Consider the following 17,762-nt stretch of genomic DNA (forward strand, 5'->3'; position numbering starts at 1 on the left):
GGAGGGGAGCTCTTAAGGCCCCTGAGGTGTGTAACAACTCGCAGGTATGACAAAGGTAAGTGGGCCTTCCCTGGGACAGGAGGATTAGTGTGTAACCATTACCTTAGCCCCGTGAATCACTGCTAATGGCTTCAGTCAGAGGGTATGGTAATACAATGGTAGGACACGTTTAGATTGAGACCTCGAGCTCTCGCAGACTGCAGCATATTTCTGCAGGTGGCTTGATTTATGTAGGTTTTTGTGCAGGTCCGTAGTGCAGATATACACACCCATCCCGAGCCGAAATGAGAATACACCAGCAGATCCTTAAAAATTTATTGAAGTTAATGTAAGATGAAATCATAAGTGATATAAGAAAAACCAAAAACAAATAACCCTTGCATAGATCACAGACCATGCCTTTGTCATCATCTGACAAACTGAACACATTGTAGCATAATCCTTGGTAAACACAACATGACAATGAAGGCTAGATTAGATAACACAATCAGAGTTTGGTTTGCTTGTGGATGAAAAGAAGAGCAGAATAATTCAACAGTCCTTTTTGCACTTTGCTCCAATGCTTCCCTACAAGCGATTAAGTGTGCATTCTTGACAGGAAAGACAAACTCATAGCCATCACACTTCGAACACAAACAAGATCTTCTCATCAATAATCACCTTTGGCGAGTGAGGTACACAGCATCCCAACATTTGATCCTGTTAAGTGCCTCCTCAGCAGGCAGAAAGCAGTCCAACATCAACACCTTTAGCAAACAAGAATGCCTTAAAACCATTGTAGTACAGAGGAGGGTGTGTGGCACAGGCCCTGTTTAGACATGATGGGCACGTTTCCAAAAACACAGTATCACTACAGTCTAGACTGAGATAATGGGAAAAATGTCACTTGAAAAAGCGTTTCAGTCCTAAAATAGAGATAACGTTTGAGAAACTAGCCCTTAATGCCTGACCTCACATTCAGAGCCTATTGAGCACAACCTGAAAATCACAAACACGCTGAGCACGGCTCGGATACCCAACGCAGTCTTAGTGATGAGGTCAGCGCTAAGGTGCTTTTTGAGAAATCCAGTGGAGCAGAGGACACATTTCACAACTACTTCTGAACAGGGCCTTACAGGAAGTCTTGGTGCAGATGAAAGCAAGGGTTTCTTTTTTTAAATGATGCAACTCTATTATAGTTGATCCATAGTTTGAAAGGCAAAACTCATGCAGTCTTCCATCGACCATGCAGTTTTTTGCGATTAGTAGGTTTCTGTAGAGATACATTGTAGCATTGTAGATTGGAAGAATGTGAACATGGTGTTTGAATGAATCCTATTTTTTTTTTTTTTACTTAAAACCAAAAAGACAAACCGCACTGGGTTTTTTTTCATAATAGTACACTTCTTGTCCATATCAATTCATTTATAGCAATTGATCATAATACAGTAGTTTCCTTATCATGGCTTGCCAGAGGAACATATTGTCTTTGATATTTCAGTATATGGCATGTTCTACCTACATCAGTCATGTTACAGTGCCACCAAAAAAAATAAAAACACATTATTAAAAAAAATCATGCGTAATTGCAGTATATAGTGGTTACTTTTTCTCTCTTATTGTAGCTAAATTGCATTTTGTTCTCATGACATTTCATGTTTTTTCTTATAGTTTAATTATGTTAATGTCGTCATTTTTTAGATCTTCTCACTTGTGTTTGTTTGCAGAAGCATTAACATCTAACAGTAAGCTAAACAAATTAATATGTAAAAAAAAAAAAAAAATGTAGGCACCTTCTCTGACTTTCTCTCACACAGCTGATCAGTCCAATGAACTAACGATAGAGCCATAGATCCTCTCTAAGTGCATTATGGGCTGTTCCTTTGGGGCTGTGTTATAGGTTCCACTGAACCCTTCAGCATGCTTTGATCCTGACTGCAAAACAACTCCAGTCTGACCTGGGTGGTAAATGGGGACTGCCACTATTGCAAAGCCTATATTTGGACTTTTCACAGGTTTCTTTCAATAAAATGTCAGCCTCTACATTTGACTCTACTGACCTTACAAAATCACAGAACAGAGGGTAAGAGATTGGTACATAAACAGCCCTGTTGTGAGTTATCTGTCAAGTGATTGCAGTTTCTCCGACATTCAAAATAGATTTATTTTCCTATTTTTTACAAAAAGCATTTAAGAAACAGGTTATCTGTCTTTCTATTGCTGTTAAGAATGCATGTTTCTGTTGGGTTCTGTTGGGTAATTGAATGCATAGCACCATCCAAACATGCCCTCGCAGCACTGCTAATGTGAGGAGTATCATTTGTATTTTCTTCACCTCACTTACAGCTGTGTCCTGCAGGACATGTTACACACACCACTACTTTCAAGCATCAGTCGTACAAGAAACTCATTAACAAAGCGAACAATTTCCTGATAGCTGCATTAATGAGACTACTAGAATTTCCTTGTATCTATATATAGCGTTATAATATATGGTATTGGGTATTATTGATGTCCTTCTGTATGAGAAACCCTAATTGAAGATCCCTGACACAAATGTGTATCTTTTTTGCTCTCATGAGAAGTTACTGACATCTAGCAAGGCTCTTGAATTTTTACCTCGCCTGAGGCAGACACTCTTCAGTGGTACAGTACAAAGATCATCCAAATAAAATGACAGATAGTGCCCGAAACTAACCAACCAGCCACCAATAACAAAACAGTAACAAGAATTAGAGAATGAAAAAAGTCTTGTCCAAAATAACATGTGATGGTAACAAGACAACAATGGTACTCCTGTACTAGCACCACAAAGGATAGCCATTGCACCACCAGAATCAACTATATAACATTCAAGTAGCACTGCAGTGTAGCTTCTTTTTTACAGGACCTTGTCAGGAGAGTGCTAAATTAAAAAAAAGAGCGTACCGTACATTATAAAATCTTACTATTATTTGGGTGATTTCATCTCAATACTAAGTGTATTGATGTACAGTAGCTGGAGATTTTCAAGTAGTCATTACAATTTGTCCAATCTGCAGTTAGTCTGTCTGGAACAATATGCCAAGAAACATTACACTACGTATGATCAAGGGTAAAAAAAGAAGAAAAAGAATCTCACTATCAAAAAAATGTTTCAAGCAACAGAACAAAATGATTGTGCAAAAAAACAGGCTGCACTTTGCTGTGCATCATAATGCCCAAAGATATCAGGATGACGGATTTAAAAACTATAATAAACGTTTACACCGTCTTATACACGTGTGTGTGTGTGTGTGTGTGTGTGTTGAAACACATTCAAGCGGCACGACAGTAACTTTAGATACCATTGTTTCAAAGAAACCAACATATAAAACAGTCAATCTCATCCCGTTAGGAGAGTCAAGCAATCTCTACAAATGAATGTTCTGATTGTGCGTAGCTTTAAGTGAACAAAAGGAGCGGCGTTAGTGGTACACTATTTGTCCTAAGTGCTTGTGTAAAGGCTATACTTTGGGACTCTCACATTCAATGTTGCATGACTGCAGTTTACACTTAAGGTTCCATTTTGCATTATGGTATAGGAAGCCCTGCATTGAAGCTTGCAGCTCTGCAGCAAGTTTGCAATGACCTCACTGAGGTAGAGACCCTGAAAGGATGCATGGTGCACAAACAAAAACAATAGACATAAATACAATATGTTAAAACCTATGGAGATTCCCTTTTGAATTGGATTGGTAAACATGCAGAGTACAATACATTGCTGCTTAAGGGCATAATTAAGTGCATGACAGCATGAAAACTGGGTTGTGCATAACAGCCATGGATCATCTTTTGTTTGTTTTTTGACCACAATCACCTGCTGTTTTAACCTTGTTCATCTGGCATCATTAACATCATGACCAACAGTGTATCAACACTAGAACACAAGGTAAACCATCTCTGCTCAACCTCACAAATCCCACTGTGCACAGAGGCACTTTCACTGGTCCTGTTGGTGAAAGGGATAAAGGCACTAGCAAATAATGTCTGAATAATTCTCTGTAATATGAAGTGAAATTTGGTATTGATCCTTTTTTTACTGGATTCCAAACCAATATGTACTCAAATGTGACGTGGAAATGGAAGCATGACTAATGATATGTTAACTTTTCTTGTTAAAAGAAGGTCCATGCACTGCACTATTGACATAATACTGTAATTGGTGCTTATTATAATTATATGCATTTTTGATAATATTTATTTGGTATCTTTGACTACTTGTAAATTAGAAACTCTGCATCCTCGAGGTGGGTTTGGATATATTTGATCGCAATTCGGAAACATCCAGAATTTGATTTCCTTAGCTTCCCTGACAATAGGGCACTGCAGAGTGCCTGAATTGCAACAAGCTGAATACTCATGTCATGCATTAAATATACCAGGTTACAAAAGTACCTTAGTCGATAGACCATAATGCAGGTAACTTTTTTCATGCTAAGATCTCATTTATGTACTGTTCCCTTAAGATTGAACATTCAATTTCTATACTTCTAAATTATTAGCATTTCAAATTAAAAACTCATCCAGTGCACTCGTATGAAAACAGATGAGAAGAGGGGGATGGAGCCAGGTATCCGAAAGAACATCCTTTCCATTATGTGAGATATGTCTTGTGCATGCTGATATCAAAATGGAAAGTCTCTAATCATGCTCATGTGAAGCTCACTTTAACATTGTGCTGTGTTGCATCTAAAGGGCATGGCATTGAATCACTTGGTGATATCATAATTACAGCATCTGCTGGAAAACAGCAGCATTGCGGATGTCCGTGAAGCGAGTAGATCACCATCTGTTTACATCCAAACAAGAGAGATCAGTCTTCCTCCCATAAGGTGCTTTGCTGAATAGTAGATCTCATTTGTAGGGAGAGAGGAGAGAGGAGCGAGGAGGAGGGAGCAGGGGTCACCTAACTTCTTGGTGCTTACCACTTGGCTGCAGGTGCTTGCATGTCTCTGCAGACTTTTCTGGTGCATTGTGCAACTTGCTGAAATGTTATCTGTACTCCATGCATAAGATTTTAATGTCACACCGTCATCTGATAGGACAGTGTGTTCTCTGCATCCTCCAGGGAGCCGTGTATATGCGTAATAGTTGATGTTTTCTTTTTGATGTACCTTTATATTTGTAGGATCAGAAGAATTAATTATTCTATCTACCTGTCATATACTCTTAAGAGCTTTGATTTTTCTGTTTCCTTTCTATAAAGCTGAGCAGAGTTTTAGGCCTAATGCCATAGAGCGCTTTGGGGAGGTAAATGAAGCATTCCTAACTGATGGTCTACTCCACATATGACAGTCCCATAGAGATCCCAAAGTTACTAACTAGTGTCTAAACATCTGTAAGCAGCTTGCTTTTATTTACACAGTTTTGGTTGGCTATAGTGCAATTGCCAGTTCTGAGGTTTGCCTCCCTAAAGTTGTCGATGCTATTGTTTATGTCTCCATCAATCTCCATGTACTCTGACTTGCTGACGGTGGATGAACTACGGCGGCTGGAGTTGGTTTCAGAGGGGATGTTGGGATTGCTGACGTTGAGCAGCTGGGCCTGCTCTTCTCCCTCGGTCTCCCTGTGGTAGAAGTAGTTGAAGTTGGACACAATGACAGGCACAGGGAGTGCAATTGTCAACACTCCAGCGATGGCGCACAGAGATCCTACAATCTTGCCTCCTATACTGATGGGGACCATGTCCCCATAGCCCACAGTTGTCATAGACACAACAGCCCACCAAAATGCATCCGGGATGCTGCCAAAGCAGGATCCTTCCTCCTCTGCCTCAGCAAAGTAGACAGCGCTGGAGAACAAGATGACTCCAATGAACAGAAAGAAGATCAGCAATCCAAGCTCTCGCATGCTGGCCTTGAGGGTCTGCCCCAAAATCTGCAGTCCTTTGGAGTGTCGTGACAGCTTGAAGATCCTAAACACCCTGACCAGACGGATCACCCTGAGTATGGCCAGAGATGTTGCCTGCTCCCCCACCCCCTCTTTTTCTGGGTCTTCGGCCAGCTCGGTGCCGAGTGTAATGAAGTAAGGGATGATAGCCACTATGTCGATCATGTTCATCATGTTCTTGAAGAAGGCCGGTTTGCTGGGGCACGCCAGAAAGCGTACAATCAACTCAAAGGAGAACCAGATTATACAGAGTGTCTCAATAAGGAAGAAGGGGTCAGTGAGGATATTTGGCTTATAATAAACAGTAGTGTTCCCAACTGCTATCATTCGACCCCTTGGGTCTTCTTTCAGCTGTGGTAAAGTCTCTAAACAAAATATGACTATTGAAATCAGGATTACCATCACAGACACTATGGCAATCCCTCTCGCAGGGCCTGAGCTTTCCGGGTGCTCGAAGAGAAGCCAAATCTGACGCTGGAACTCCTTCTCAGGTAAAGGACGCTCTTCCTCCCTGATGAAACCCTCGTCCTCACGAAACTTCTCCATCGCATCCACTCCCAGCTCGTAAAATTTGATTTCTTCTGAGAACATATCCAAAGGGACATTCACTGGTCTTCTCAGCCGACCGCCAGACTGATAGTAATAGAGGATGGCATCAAAGCTGGGGCGGTTTCTGTCGAAGAAGTACTCATTTCTCAGAGGGTCAAAGTACCGCATCCGCTTTTTCGGGTTGCCAAGCAACGTCTCTGGAAACTGGGAGAGAGTTTTCAACTGTGTCTCAAACCGAAGCCCGGCTATGTTGATGACCACCCTCTCGCAGCATTCATGGTCATTGTGGTCTGGGGGGTAGGTGTCCTGAGGGTGGCCTGGGACAGCCGAGGTATCGTCCATGTTATCTCCTGCTACCACAGTCATTTTGGGAGGAGGTGGAGGGGGATGAGTAGGAGGAGTTTTGTTGGGATCCCAATTAGTCTGACTGAGCAGGCATTCAGGTTTGGGGCAAATTTTCCACTCCTCAGCTTCCCACACCCCTTAAATTGTTGGAGACGTCCCCAGATATGAGAGGGCTGGTTGGCTGCTTTGCCTTAGTGCGGCTCCACTGCGGCTCTCGCTGACTTGACCATTGCTGCTCTCCAGTGCATCTGCTGCTGTTGTTACTGCTGCCTCTGTCACTTAGAGAGAGAGAGAAAGGGAGAGAGAGAGAGAGAGAGAGAGAGAGAGAGAGAGAGAGAGAGAGAGAGAGAGAGAGAGAGAAAGAGAGAGAGAGAGAGAAAATAATGGGATCAAACTGCCAAGATATTGCTGGCTCAGCATTTTTTGCAGTTATTTATTTATTTACTTCTCTCAACCTGCAATTAGTGCTGTTAACCAGTAGTAAAGCTAAAAAAAAAACACTACCAAAATGATGAATTTGTATGACATTTCTATAATATAGACATTTATAATCTTTCAGATTTTCTTCCACTACACAATATTTTCTACATTCTTATATAGGTGATTCTATGGGTGTTTTTTATCCTGATACACTCGTATGATATTTCTGTACGGATGTTCACTTAAGTTTAACACATAAATGCTGTGGTTCTGTCTTAAACGATGTATCCTACGCTACTCTAAGCATCCTGAATAACATCTTCTCGCATAACATCTGATACTTATATCATACCAACTGATGTTTTTACATGCTTACATCAGGCCTACTGCAGGGCAAAAAAATGCATCTGCAAGATTGAAAAACAATACAGCAGTTGTCTATTATCTTTGCATCAACAGCAGCTGTTGAGAAGAAAATCATCTAACCGATATCATTATTGTATAAGTCAGCAGTTTCGAGGCTTACGTGGGCTGATCTTGAAAGGTCTTGAATGCTCTTATCCTCGAGTAAAATCATCCAACGGCAGGGCAGCAGTGGGCGTCATGTGGCAACTTTACATTGCACCTACCAAAAAAAAGCCTAGAGCCTTACTGTGCTCATCGCCATCCTAACTGTGTCCGCCACAAAGTGCCTTACGATGTCTTTAGACGATAAAGCAAGATGAGATAAGACAAAATGAAAATCAGGTGAGTCTAACAAGGAAAGACAGAGATGAAAAATGAGCGAAAAGAGAAAAAGGCAAAGCTGCAGCGTCGGTAGTTGCTTGCGCGGCGGCACGGTGGTATGGACAGCTTACAGTAGCCTATACCGCAGGAAAAAAAATCTCGCGCTGCAATTCAGGGGGGCGATACATTAAGGGGCAATAAGCGAGCCCTTGGCATTTCCAGACAACACTGCATCAGCAGAAATCTGCTGCTTTTTACAATAGGATGACGGGCAGAATGTGTTTCAGCGCGGCTCGGAGAGCAGAATAAAAGAAACCAAAACGAATAGTTGAGAGAGAGAGTCAAGTGCAGCTAGGTCCAAATGTTTTATCCACAATGTTAAGCAAGTTTTGCTGTGCATTTCACATGCAAGTGCAGGGGAGGTGAGGAAAAGAGAGGAGGGGAGGGGAGAGGAGAGGGGAGGAAAGGCAGCAGGAGAATGAGGAGGAGGAGTTGGAGGGGTTTCGACGCAATGCAGACCGGCTCTACTAAAGCACGCCGCCAGAAGTTCTCCACACACCACAAAAACAAGAGCGCTTGTGTGCCAGCACTGGCGCAATCAGACTGCAAAGGACAGCATGTAACAAAACCTCTAAATCTACACTGGGTAACATCTGAGATGTTTAATAATTTATAAAACTGGCCTATCATCAATCCATCAAATGGTGAGAGATTAATCTTTTCATTCCATCACTCCCGGATTTAAGGATTCCACGGGCGTTAGTTAGACGTGTCAATATCTGAGTTAAATGTGAGTCCAAAATTATTTTACTAGTGAGCAATAAGAAAGATACAAATCGTCAACAATGTGTTTGCAGATCTCATAGCTATGGAACATCACATCAGGGGTTCTTGCATCCAGGATGCATCTCAATATCTGATCATTTATGATACTGACTAAGTTATAGGCTAACACTCGTCGCTACAAATGGCTCCAGAAGTCACAACAGATCTGAGACAAATGCAGGAATGTTTGGCTCTACAGTACAGAGGACAGAGGATAGGTTTCAGCACCATGGACAGCGCAGATGATTGATACACCTCACAGAAAACTACAATTCCCAAAACAAACACCAGCATATACTCAAGTCATTACGCTACAGTATCGTAAAGAATAAATATATTTATCAATTGCTGACTTTGAGGGCCTGTATGTAGGTGGATGGTTTTCCGGGGCCTTAAAACACATTGAGGGGTAGAGCTGACTCAAAGCAACTGTCTTCTGACTTTCTACAACCACAACAACACAAAATCATGTCATCAGACCTATGTTTAATCTGTTAAAATGTGCCTCCAGGCAAATAAATCCCCATACAATCACTATGACATTTTATTAAGTTAATTGGTTTTGTGGCAGGACAACTGATGTCTGGATCTGCGCCTTTTTAATCATTCAGCACCAAACGTGATAAAGTGTGTTGGATTAATTAAGGGCATGGATTTGTATTTTTCTTTACACCAATGACTTGCTGTTTGCCTTCTCTGAGTCTGATCTGTATACTGAGAGTGAAAAATAACAAGTGGTAGTATATTTTCTGAGTCAAAATTTATTTATAAAAATGATTAAGTTAAGTTCACATACATGTTTAAATTAGAAAAATAAATATTTAATTACATTTAAAATTCACAATGCATTCGTGCCATGCAGACATTGCATTGTAATGGCTGGGGCTGTGTACAGCGAGCTGTAATGCAATCCGAATGTTTTTAATAGCACAGAGGCAAGTTGCGACTCCAACTTTGCATTAAAAGCTGCATAAGAAAAGGGACAATTCAGAATTACAAAACGCAGGCTTTTTATACAAATAAAGCGTGGTCATTAATAAAGCCTGCACAAAAGAATGTTGTTTTTTCTAATGATGATACACACAATGTCCATGTCCAATGATTGAACATTTTCAAAGCGTTTCCTCCATGAGGTCTCTGTAGGCTATCCAATACTTTGGAGAAGAAGAGAATCCCATGCTTGTATTTTGCTGCGACTGTGAAGGAGTAACAAGCTTCATATAATCGTCTGCCTCCTGCAAGTAAGCAGAAAACAACCCACTATGTTAAAAGTGAGAGAAGCAGTCAGGCTTCTGCTGAGCTATCACAAGCAACCATACAGAGTCAAAGAGCATGATCTCTGGGGCTTATGCCTACATCAGTCGGGCCAGCTGTAACAGTGCAAAGATACTCAAACTCACATGAAGCCTGAGCAGAAGTGTTGTCTGCAGGGATATTTATCATCCACAGAGTGGCGCTCAGAGCTCACTTGTTGTGATCACATTCATATAGACGCATATTACAAGCTCCAAAGAAAAATAAGTCGGCAATGATTTCTATCTCTCATTGTAAGATTTGTTAGCTTCTCCATGCAGAGCTGGTCGCCTGGTGCGTCACGAGCTCTCCTCTTCTACTTTATTTAAAGCCTAGGTACTTTGAGAAGAGGCTACGTGATTTTCGCAACAGTCTAAAGACATAGTTTGGTTCGTGCGTAAACACTTAGAAGTTTAAAAAATATATATATAGTATATACACACACACACACTCAACTGAGGAATTAAAAATAAGAAAACATCTCCAAATTAATTTTTCTTTGGTTATTTCAATTTCCCTTCATAGATTGAATTACTGCTGATGGCATTTCAAATATCCCATGCGTACCCCAGGGGTTCCCAAATGTTTTCATGTGAGGCCTCGCTTTGGTGCACAGTTCCCCACGTATTGATTTTCACCCCCTTCAAATCCATTGCCATCTAGTGAATTAAAGTAAGGTAAACTTACGACAATCCTTAAGACAATCCTCATCTATATCTGAGGCTCCACGTTTGGGAACCACAGCTTGCGTAAAACAACTGCAGCATCCGACATGGAGCCTAAATTGTAAGTCCACTGGAAGACAACTCACCAGAAATAAAATCGTCTTGCAACGTTTATACGTCTGACAGTCTCCCTGTGTATGTCTCCACTGGGGTTACGTTTGGATATGTCAAAGTTTCCAAGTCGTCGCTTTCCTGAAAGGACTCTGTTTTGGAAAGCGACAGGTTACTTTTGTTTGAATCACATTCACCTAAGGAGGGCTGCTGCTGCCCGCATGTCACATGTACGTACTGAACATTTTCCTCATCCTCGTTCTCTCTGTGGTAGAAATAATTGAAATTTGACACTATGACAGGGACAGGTAAAGCTATGGTTAGCACTCCGGCGATGGCGCACAAAGATCCAACGAATTTCCCCCCGATGGTGGAGGGGCACATGTCTCCATATCCAACTGTGGTCATTGTCACCACAGCCCACCAAAATGCATCAGGTATACTTGAGAATCCAGATTCGGGGTCTTCTGCTTCTGCAAAATAAACAGAACTGGAGAATAAAACAACTCCAATAATCAGGAAGAATATGAGCAGTCCCAGCTCCCTGAGACTTGCATGAAGCGTTTGGCCGAGAATCTGGAGGCCTTTGGAGTGTCTGGAAAGTTTAAAAATCCTGAAAACACGGACCAGACGGATGACCCTCAGTATGGCCAATGACGCAGCCTGCTGACTGCTGCCCTGATGCTCTGCCAGATCAAGGCCCAGGGTGATAAAATAAGGAGCTATAGCCACAACATCGATCAGGTTCATTATGTTTTTAAAAAAAGCTGCTTTACTGGGACAGGAGAGAAACCTCATGGTGAATTCAAAGGAGAACCACACAATGCAAAGTGTCTCCACCATGAAAAACGGATCTGTAAACGGACTGGGCGCTGCGTGAGCACTTCCATTGGCGTGATTGTCGGGCACTGCGGGGACTTCTCTAAACTCGGGTAAAGTCTCCAAGCAGAATATAATTATGGATATTAAAATAACCATAACTGACACAATGGCATTTATCCGAGCAGGTCCTGAACTCTCTGGATACTCAAACAGGAGCCATAGCTGGCGTAGATACACGTTGTTTGGCAGCGGGCGATCCTCTTCCCTCGATAAGCCCTCATCTTCTCGGAAAACTTCTATGACCTCTTCATCGAATTCATAAAACGTCAGTTCTTCCAGGAAAATATCCACAGGTACACTTACGGGCCTCCGAAGCCGCCCTCCTGACTGGTAATAATAGAGGACGGCATCAAAGCTCGGCCTGTTCCTGTCAAAGAAGTATTCATTTCTCAGCGGGTCAAAGAAACGCATCCGTTTACGCGGATCTCCCAAAAGCGTGCTCGGGAAGCGGGAGAGGGTCTTTAACTGCGTCTCAAAGCGCAGACCTGAGATGTTGATGACCACCCTCTCGCTGCACTCCTGGTCCGCGGGGTCCAAGTCAGCAGCATCTTGCAACAAAGGAGTTACGACCACAGTGTCGTCGTGGTTCTCCTGGGACACCACAGTCATGTTTTACCCCTCCGAGGGTAAATCCGTCACTCACCTCCTTGGTGGCTTCCTCTTGCCCTTTTGCCTTTGCGTCCTCCCAACTCGCTTTCTCATGCAGCCGCCCGAAACAATGTCCCCTTTTTGCTCCCCAACAGTTTTGTTTGTTGATATCCAAAATCGTTGTGCGGTTGTTGATTTACACAGTCCTTTTGTCAGATTAGTGCCTCTGAACTGTCAACTTTCAATGGTGCATACAGATCTCCACTTGCATAAGCTATACCGATGGCTATCATATTCATACCATTTTAAACTCCAAAGCCCTCCCCAAGTTGGAAGACCAGATGACACTTGCTGCTGCTGCTGCTGCTGCTGCTGCTGCTGTCCCTCTCATACTCACTCACGTCACTGTAGCAGTGATTTCCATGCAAAGGGGTAGCCTTACAAAATATTTTTAATTGTAAGTGAATGTCTTTTTAAAATATACCACATCAAAGTCCTCAGTCTTTTTTTATTCAGAGCAAGGTCCAATAAGTTTTTCAGATCCAGAGTCGACTTAGAAATGAAGTCTCTCACCCTGGCTGCAGGTCCCTCATTCATGAAATCACGGGGCTATTCTAGTCACAAGGGGAACCTCCAGAACCCGTCCTGTGTCTACTTGGGGTCACAGCCCACAGTTTTAGAAACCAGGAGTACATACAAAAGTAACAAACTTACTGCAGCTATTAAATGTCTCTTGAAATAAACCAGATGAAATAACCTAAATGTTTTGAAGCATGAGGCTTCGTATAACCCGTAGACGATATAACCAGGACCCAGCTAGTGGAAACTGCTGGCTTAACTGACACTTGAGAAGGCCAGACAGGATAGCATCTTCAGGAAGCCGCAGCAGAAATAACATTCACCATTCACAGCATTTAAAGGGCTCAATTGTACAACTTCAAACACAGGGAGCCCCAGAAAACAAGTGACCCTGGCCACTGAGATACTGAGGTGTGAAAAAACCCAGATGCAAGTACTTCTAATCTTATTAGTTTCTTATCAGACCCTGCAAATCCTCTGAAGTCAGCATAAGAACTGAGTGTATTATCCAACACAAGTTTAGGGTCTACTTTCTTTCATGTTAAAGTTTAATAATTCTATTACTTTTGGATATTATATGATAAAAGGTTTAGAATATGTGGCCAGGGTGTGCAGAGTGAAGTTATATGTGTACTGCAGCATTGTATGTAATATCTATTTGTAATATCTATTTATAGCTCAGTTTTTTTCCACTTTCATTGCCTTCATAAAGCTGCATCAGGTATGTCAGTCACTGCAGTTGTAGACAGGATCGGAGCGCAATAATAGCCCAAGGGCGCTAATCAGTGTTACTAAAACCAACCTGGATGGTTTGCATTATTCCGTTGATGCGGTCAATCTTTCGGCAGGTATAACATGCCACCACAAACATTTATGTCAGAGAGGTTTTTATTTGTGTTCAGGTTAACAAGCACTGGACCCTAGGAGCTCAGCTTTTTTTGGCCTTTCCATTCACTAAAGAAAGAGTTGGATGTCAGAGTCAAATGTCAGGGTCAGGACACGGTGCCGCCTGCTGCTAATGTGTTAGCATATAGCGTTCACCAAATGACTGTCTGGGTCAAGCCAAGGTGTCAGGGAGTCAGGCCTTGACCGTAACCAAGGAAACAAACAATAACAAACAAGCTGAGAAATGGACAGGTGACTCTTGTATATCGGTCAGACAAAAAATAAAATACTCAAAGGATTTATCAATCTGTCAAGATCCACAGTAACCTCCCTGTGTCACCTTTATTTATAATTGTTCAAAATTCATTGGTGGTGCATTTCATCTTTTTGGGATCAAAAATCTTATTTTAGCACAAATATTCATATTAACTCTTGATTATTTAATAACAGTATTAAATAACAGTATTAACAGTATACTCCATGCATGTTCCTGGTGGGTCCTCCAGTAGTGCCTTCGATAAAAATCCATACATTTAAATATGCAGATAGATATGCATGTACAGTACGTGCATACTTTACAGTGACTGCATGTAATGAGACGTAGCCTGGGAGACACATGTCATAAAGCCTGCAGAGTGCATGAATGCTGACAGCGAGGAACCTCCAGTCATTATTAATGGCTCGACCTATGAATGCAGGAGACTCCCATGGAAACAAGATACTGTAGATTCACTCACACCAAGAAAACTGCTTTCTCATTATTCTTCAGAGAAATCAATTTCTCTGAATGGTTGAGAAAATCAGTGATCTCGATTGACGTTTATATCATCATAATTTATTAATTGTGACAGTATGATGATAAATACAATAAACAATGTCTAATTGCCACAATAGCATGAGAAAACATTCTTTGTGACTAAAAAAGTATTTGACTCTTGAAGTTTGTGAATTATGTCAATATCATAATTATTTATAACATGAACATTGTTTAAATAATGCATAGTTTTAGCCATGCTCAGATATTCTGAAACGCATAAACTTTATTTCTTTTAAAGCCAATGTATATTAGCACTTTGATTGATTGCACTTCTTCCTGTAAAGACTTTTTCTAAATATAGACAGAATGAGGTTCCTTCCTAACCCAATACAGACGTGAGGTAATCACAGTAGCAACTTGTGTCAGTGACTCCCCTTGGCCTTCCTCCTCTCAAAACCCCAGGCCAAGTATTTACAAAGTGTGTGTGTGTGTGTGTGTGTGTGTGTGTGTGTGTGTGTGTGTGTGTGTGTGTGTGTGTGTGTGTGTGTGTGTGTGTGTGTGGGCTTGTTTAACTATATTTGTGGGGTCCAAAAACCGGGAGTCCAGTATACTTGTGGGCTCCCAACAGCTTTGTCGGGCCAAAATGCTGGACCCCACAAGTTTAAAGGGCTGTTTGAGGGTTAAGACTTGGTTGTAGGATTAGGGATAGAATTAGGTTATGGTTAGGGTTAGGGTGAAGGTAAGGGTTAAGGTTAGGCATTTTGTTGTGATGGTTAAGGTTAGGGTAAGGGGCTAGGGAATGCATTATGTCAATGACGGGTCACCACAAAGATAGTGCCACAAACCTCTGTGTGTGTGTGTGTGTGTGTGTGTGTGTGTGTGTGTGTGTGTGTGTGTGTGTGTGTGTGTGTGTGTGTGTGTGTTTCTGTAAGCGCGTATCTGTATTAGTACAATTGGTAAATGAACACGTGTGTATAATGTTTGTGAGAGTGTGTTATAAATTGAAAGAGGAGTTTTTAGAAGGTCACCGAGCTAGTCAACAGCTTCTTCCCATCACTTCATCATCACTTCATTCTAGTGCCAACTACTCTGCTTGAAATGAAATAGGGGGCATTTGCCCCAGTCTGACACATGCTCTGTAGGGCTGGCGTTGACAGCGTCTCAGACGCTCGAATTAGTCTACAAAGGTAGAGCTATACCTGGTAAGTCTCTGATTTAAGCCACTTTTCATTAACTTTACGGACTTACAATTTCAATAAAGGATCACTAGTAATTATTCCAAATAACATATTACCAAAAGCAAAATTTAGGTTTGAGATGGAAAACTCCTCAGTGAGTGAGCAGTGATTTAGTGATTGTCTTCTATACAGCTAGGTTAATAATAGGGTTGCACAATAGAACGTTATATGTCAGTTAAATATCTCAAATCACTGACTGCTTTATGTCAATATTAAATTTGACATGATGTGTCAAAGTGCTTTGATTTGTCAGGAATGCTGGATTAACCAATTTCTTTCATTTTATCCTTTAACAATTTCTCAACAGATGTTTGATCTGTACTATATGGATATTGTGATATTAACTAGGTGAAAGGAATATATATTTTTTTAAACTCATCAAATCACAGTATATGTAGTTGAAACCTGAGCTAAATCTGGTTGATAAATTAAAGTTTTTAGACACATAACCGTGGTTTCAACATCTTGTCATGACTATGTTTCTGTGTGAAGCAGGTCCTAACTTAATGTTGAAATATAGTAATTGAAATGCTGTCGAAATAATGGTTATAAGTAACCCAGACATCCAAAAAGTATTAACGTTTCAATCAAATCTTGCCCAGTTAAACTAGATATAGCCCATTTACAGATACTGATACAGACAGTATTTGACAATTTAAAAAAATCCAATAATGATATCAGCCGATATTTTGTGGAATTTCTATTCTGCAATTTTGTATCACTTATTGGCTGATATATTCACTGATACGATATAGCTGCCGTAAGTTAATATAGGCCAATAAATCAGCCCTGGACAACTTATCAGTATAGTTCTACGAGACACCTTGATGTCTTTTGACCTGCAAACCACAACCACAGTTGCTGTGATAGATTTGCACTTTTTAAAGATTTATGTTTTGTTGTCGCTGGATGGGAATGTGACAAGTACCATGCTGAGACAATAATACAGTGACAATTAATACATCTTATCATAAATCTAAAATTGATACTGAAAAGTGTAATTTATATGGATAAGAGCAAACATTTTAGTCTTCACTCATCAGACAGTGTATATGCTGAGATGTGAAGAGCATGTCCAGCTGCATTTAATTAATAGTGTGAAAGTTTTTGTCTAATGGAGCCTAAGCTGCGTTTATGCCGTCCCCATTATTCGCTTTGCAAGTGAGTGGAGCACACAGTCTCCTCACCCCGAGGTGTCTGAACCCAGGGCTTCCACTCTAGAAAGTGGATACTCTAGCCAAGCTCATTGCCAGTTACTGGGTTTTGATATCCACCAATTTTAGCCTGCTGTCATCTGAAGTTGATGTTCATGTTTTTGCTAGGTATCGGGGTACTGCATGATGAAATTGGACACCTTAGATTCGGAGGGCGGGGCTCCTTGGAATTACCTCTGCATGTCCTGTCCCACGCCTACTTCGGATTCACATTTCACTCCTTGATCAAGCCTTTCCCTTTTTTAGTAGACAGCATCTCCCAAACTCCAGGCCGAGGGCAACTGCAGGGGGATCAGTTCACAGGCAAACCCACATGGGTTATTAATCAAGGATGACTTCAAAGGTCTCAAAGTTGAATATGTTTAATATGATTCTACTCTCAGACTCTACTCTCTTGGCATTTAGTTGCACAACGAGGCTGACTGAGTTCCTGTTGACTTCTATCAGTATTAGGGTGTAAGCCCTCTTCATTCTTAATGTGCTGAGTCTCAACCGTTTCACAAAAGATTTAACAAGACACAGGGATTAATATATCCATAGTATCCCTACTAGCTGCAACATGTAATCGACTGGATTAGGTGATTTATACAGAAAATATGTCTGCAACAATGTTAACAATCTAATAATTCATATTAGCCTAAGTCATTTATCAGGCATTTATCTGGTTCTACACTCTGATGATCTGCCTTTCTCTGTTTTGTATCATTTTAAAATAAATATATTTGATTACATATTGGACAAAACAAAACATTTGAAGACAACCCCTTGGGGCTACGGGAAGTTGTGATGGATGCTA

The 17,762-nt window shown here is 41.1% G+C and overlaps 2 protein-coding genes across 2 annotated transcripts; both read right to left on the reverse strand.

Annotated features, from left to right (window-relative positions):
- Nucleotides 1-301: 301 nt before the first annotated feature.
- kcna1a (potassium voltage-gated channel, shaker-related subfamily, member 1a) lies at nucleotides 302-8,718 on the reverse strand. Its single transcript, XM_036003283.1, has 3 exons — nucleotides 7,730-8,718; nucleotides 6,878-7,061; nucleotides 302-6,840 (listed from the first exon to the last, which is right to left on the reverse strand). Exon 3 carries the CDS (start codon nucleotides 6,802-6,804, stop codon nucleotides 5,329-5,331), a length of 1,476 nt encoding a protein of 491 aa, XP_035859176.1. The 5' UTR covers nucleotides 6,805-6,840; nucleotides 6,878-7,061; nucleotides 7,730-8,718; the 3' UTR covers nucleotides 302-5,328.
- Nucleotides 8,719-9,497: 779 nt separating this feature from the next.
- LOC116038792 (shaker-related potassium channel tsha2-like) lies at nucleotides 9,498-12,876 on the reverse strand. The gene is made up of 2 exons (XM_031283458.2): nucleotides 10,859-12,876; nucleotides 9,498-9,989 (listed from the first exon to the last, which is right to left on the reverse strand). The coding sequence occupies exon 1, from the start codon at nucleotides 12,312-12,314 to the stop codon at nucleotides 10,884-10,886; it is 1,431 nt and encodes a 476-aa protein (XP_031139318.1). The 5' UTR covers nucleotides 12,315-12,876; the 3' UTR covers nucleotides 9,498-9,989; nucleotides 10,859-10,883.
- Between the last annotated feature and the right edge of the window lie 4,886 nt (nucleotides 12,877-17,762).

This window comes from Sander lucioperca, chromosome 7 (assembly GCF_008315115.2).
Source record: "Sander lucioperca isolate FBNREF2018 chromosome 7, SLUC_FBN_1.2, whole genome shotgun sequence".
Classification (NCBI taxonomy): Eukaryota; Metazoa; Chordata; class Actinopteri; order Perciformes; family Percidae; genus Sander; species Sander lucioperca.

Bases quoted from the DNA above. Each gene is read 5' to 3' on its own strand.
- LOC116038792 (XM_031283458.2), bottom strand. From the start codon at position 12,314: ATGACTGTGGTGTCCCAGGAGAACCACGACGACACTGTGGTCGTAACT.
- kcna1a (XM_036003283.1), bottom strand. From the start codon at position 6,804: ATGACTGTGGTAGCAGGAGATAACATGGACGATACCTCGGCTGTCCCA.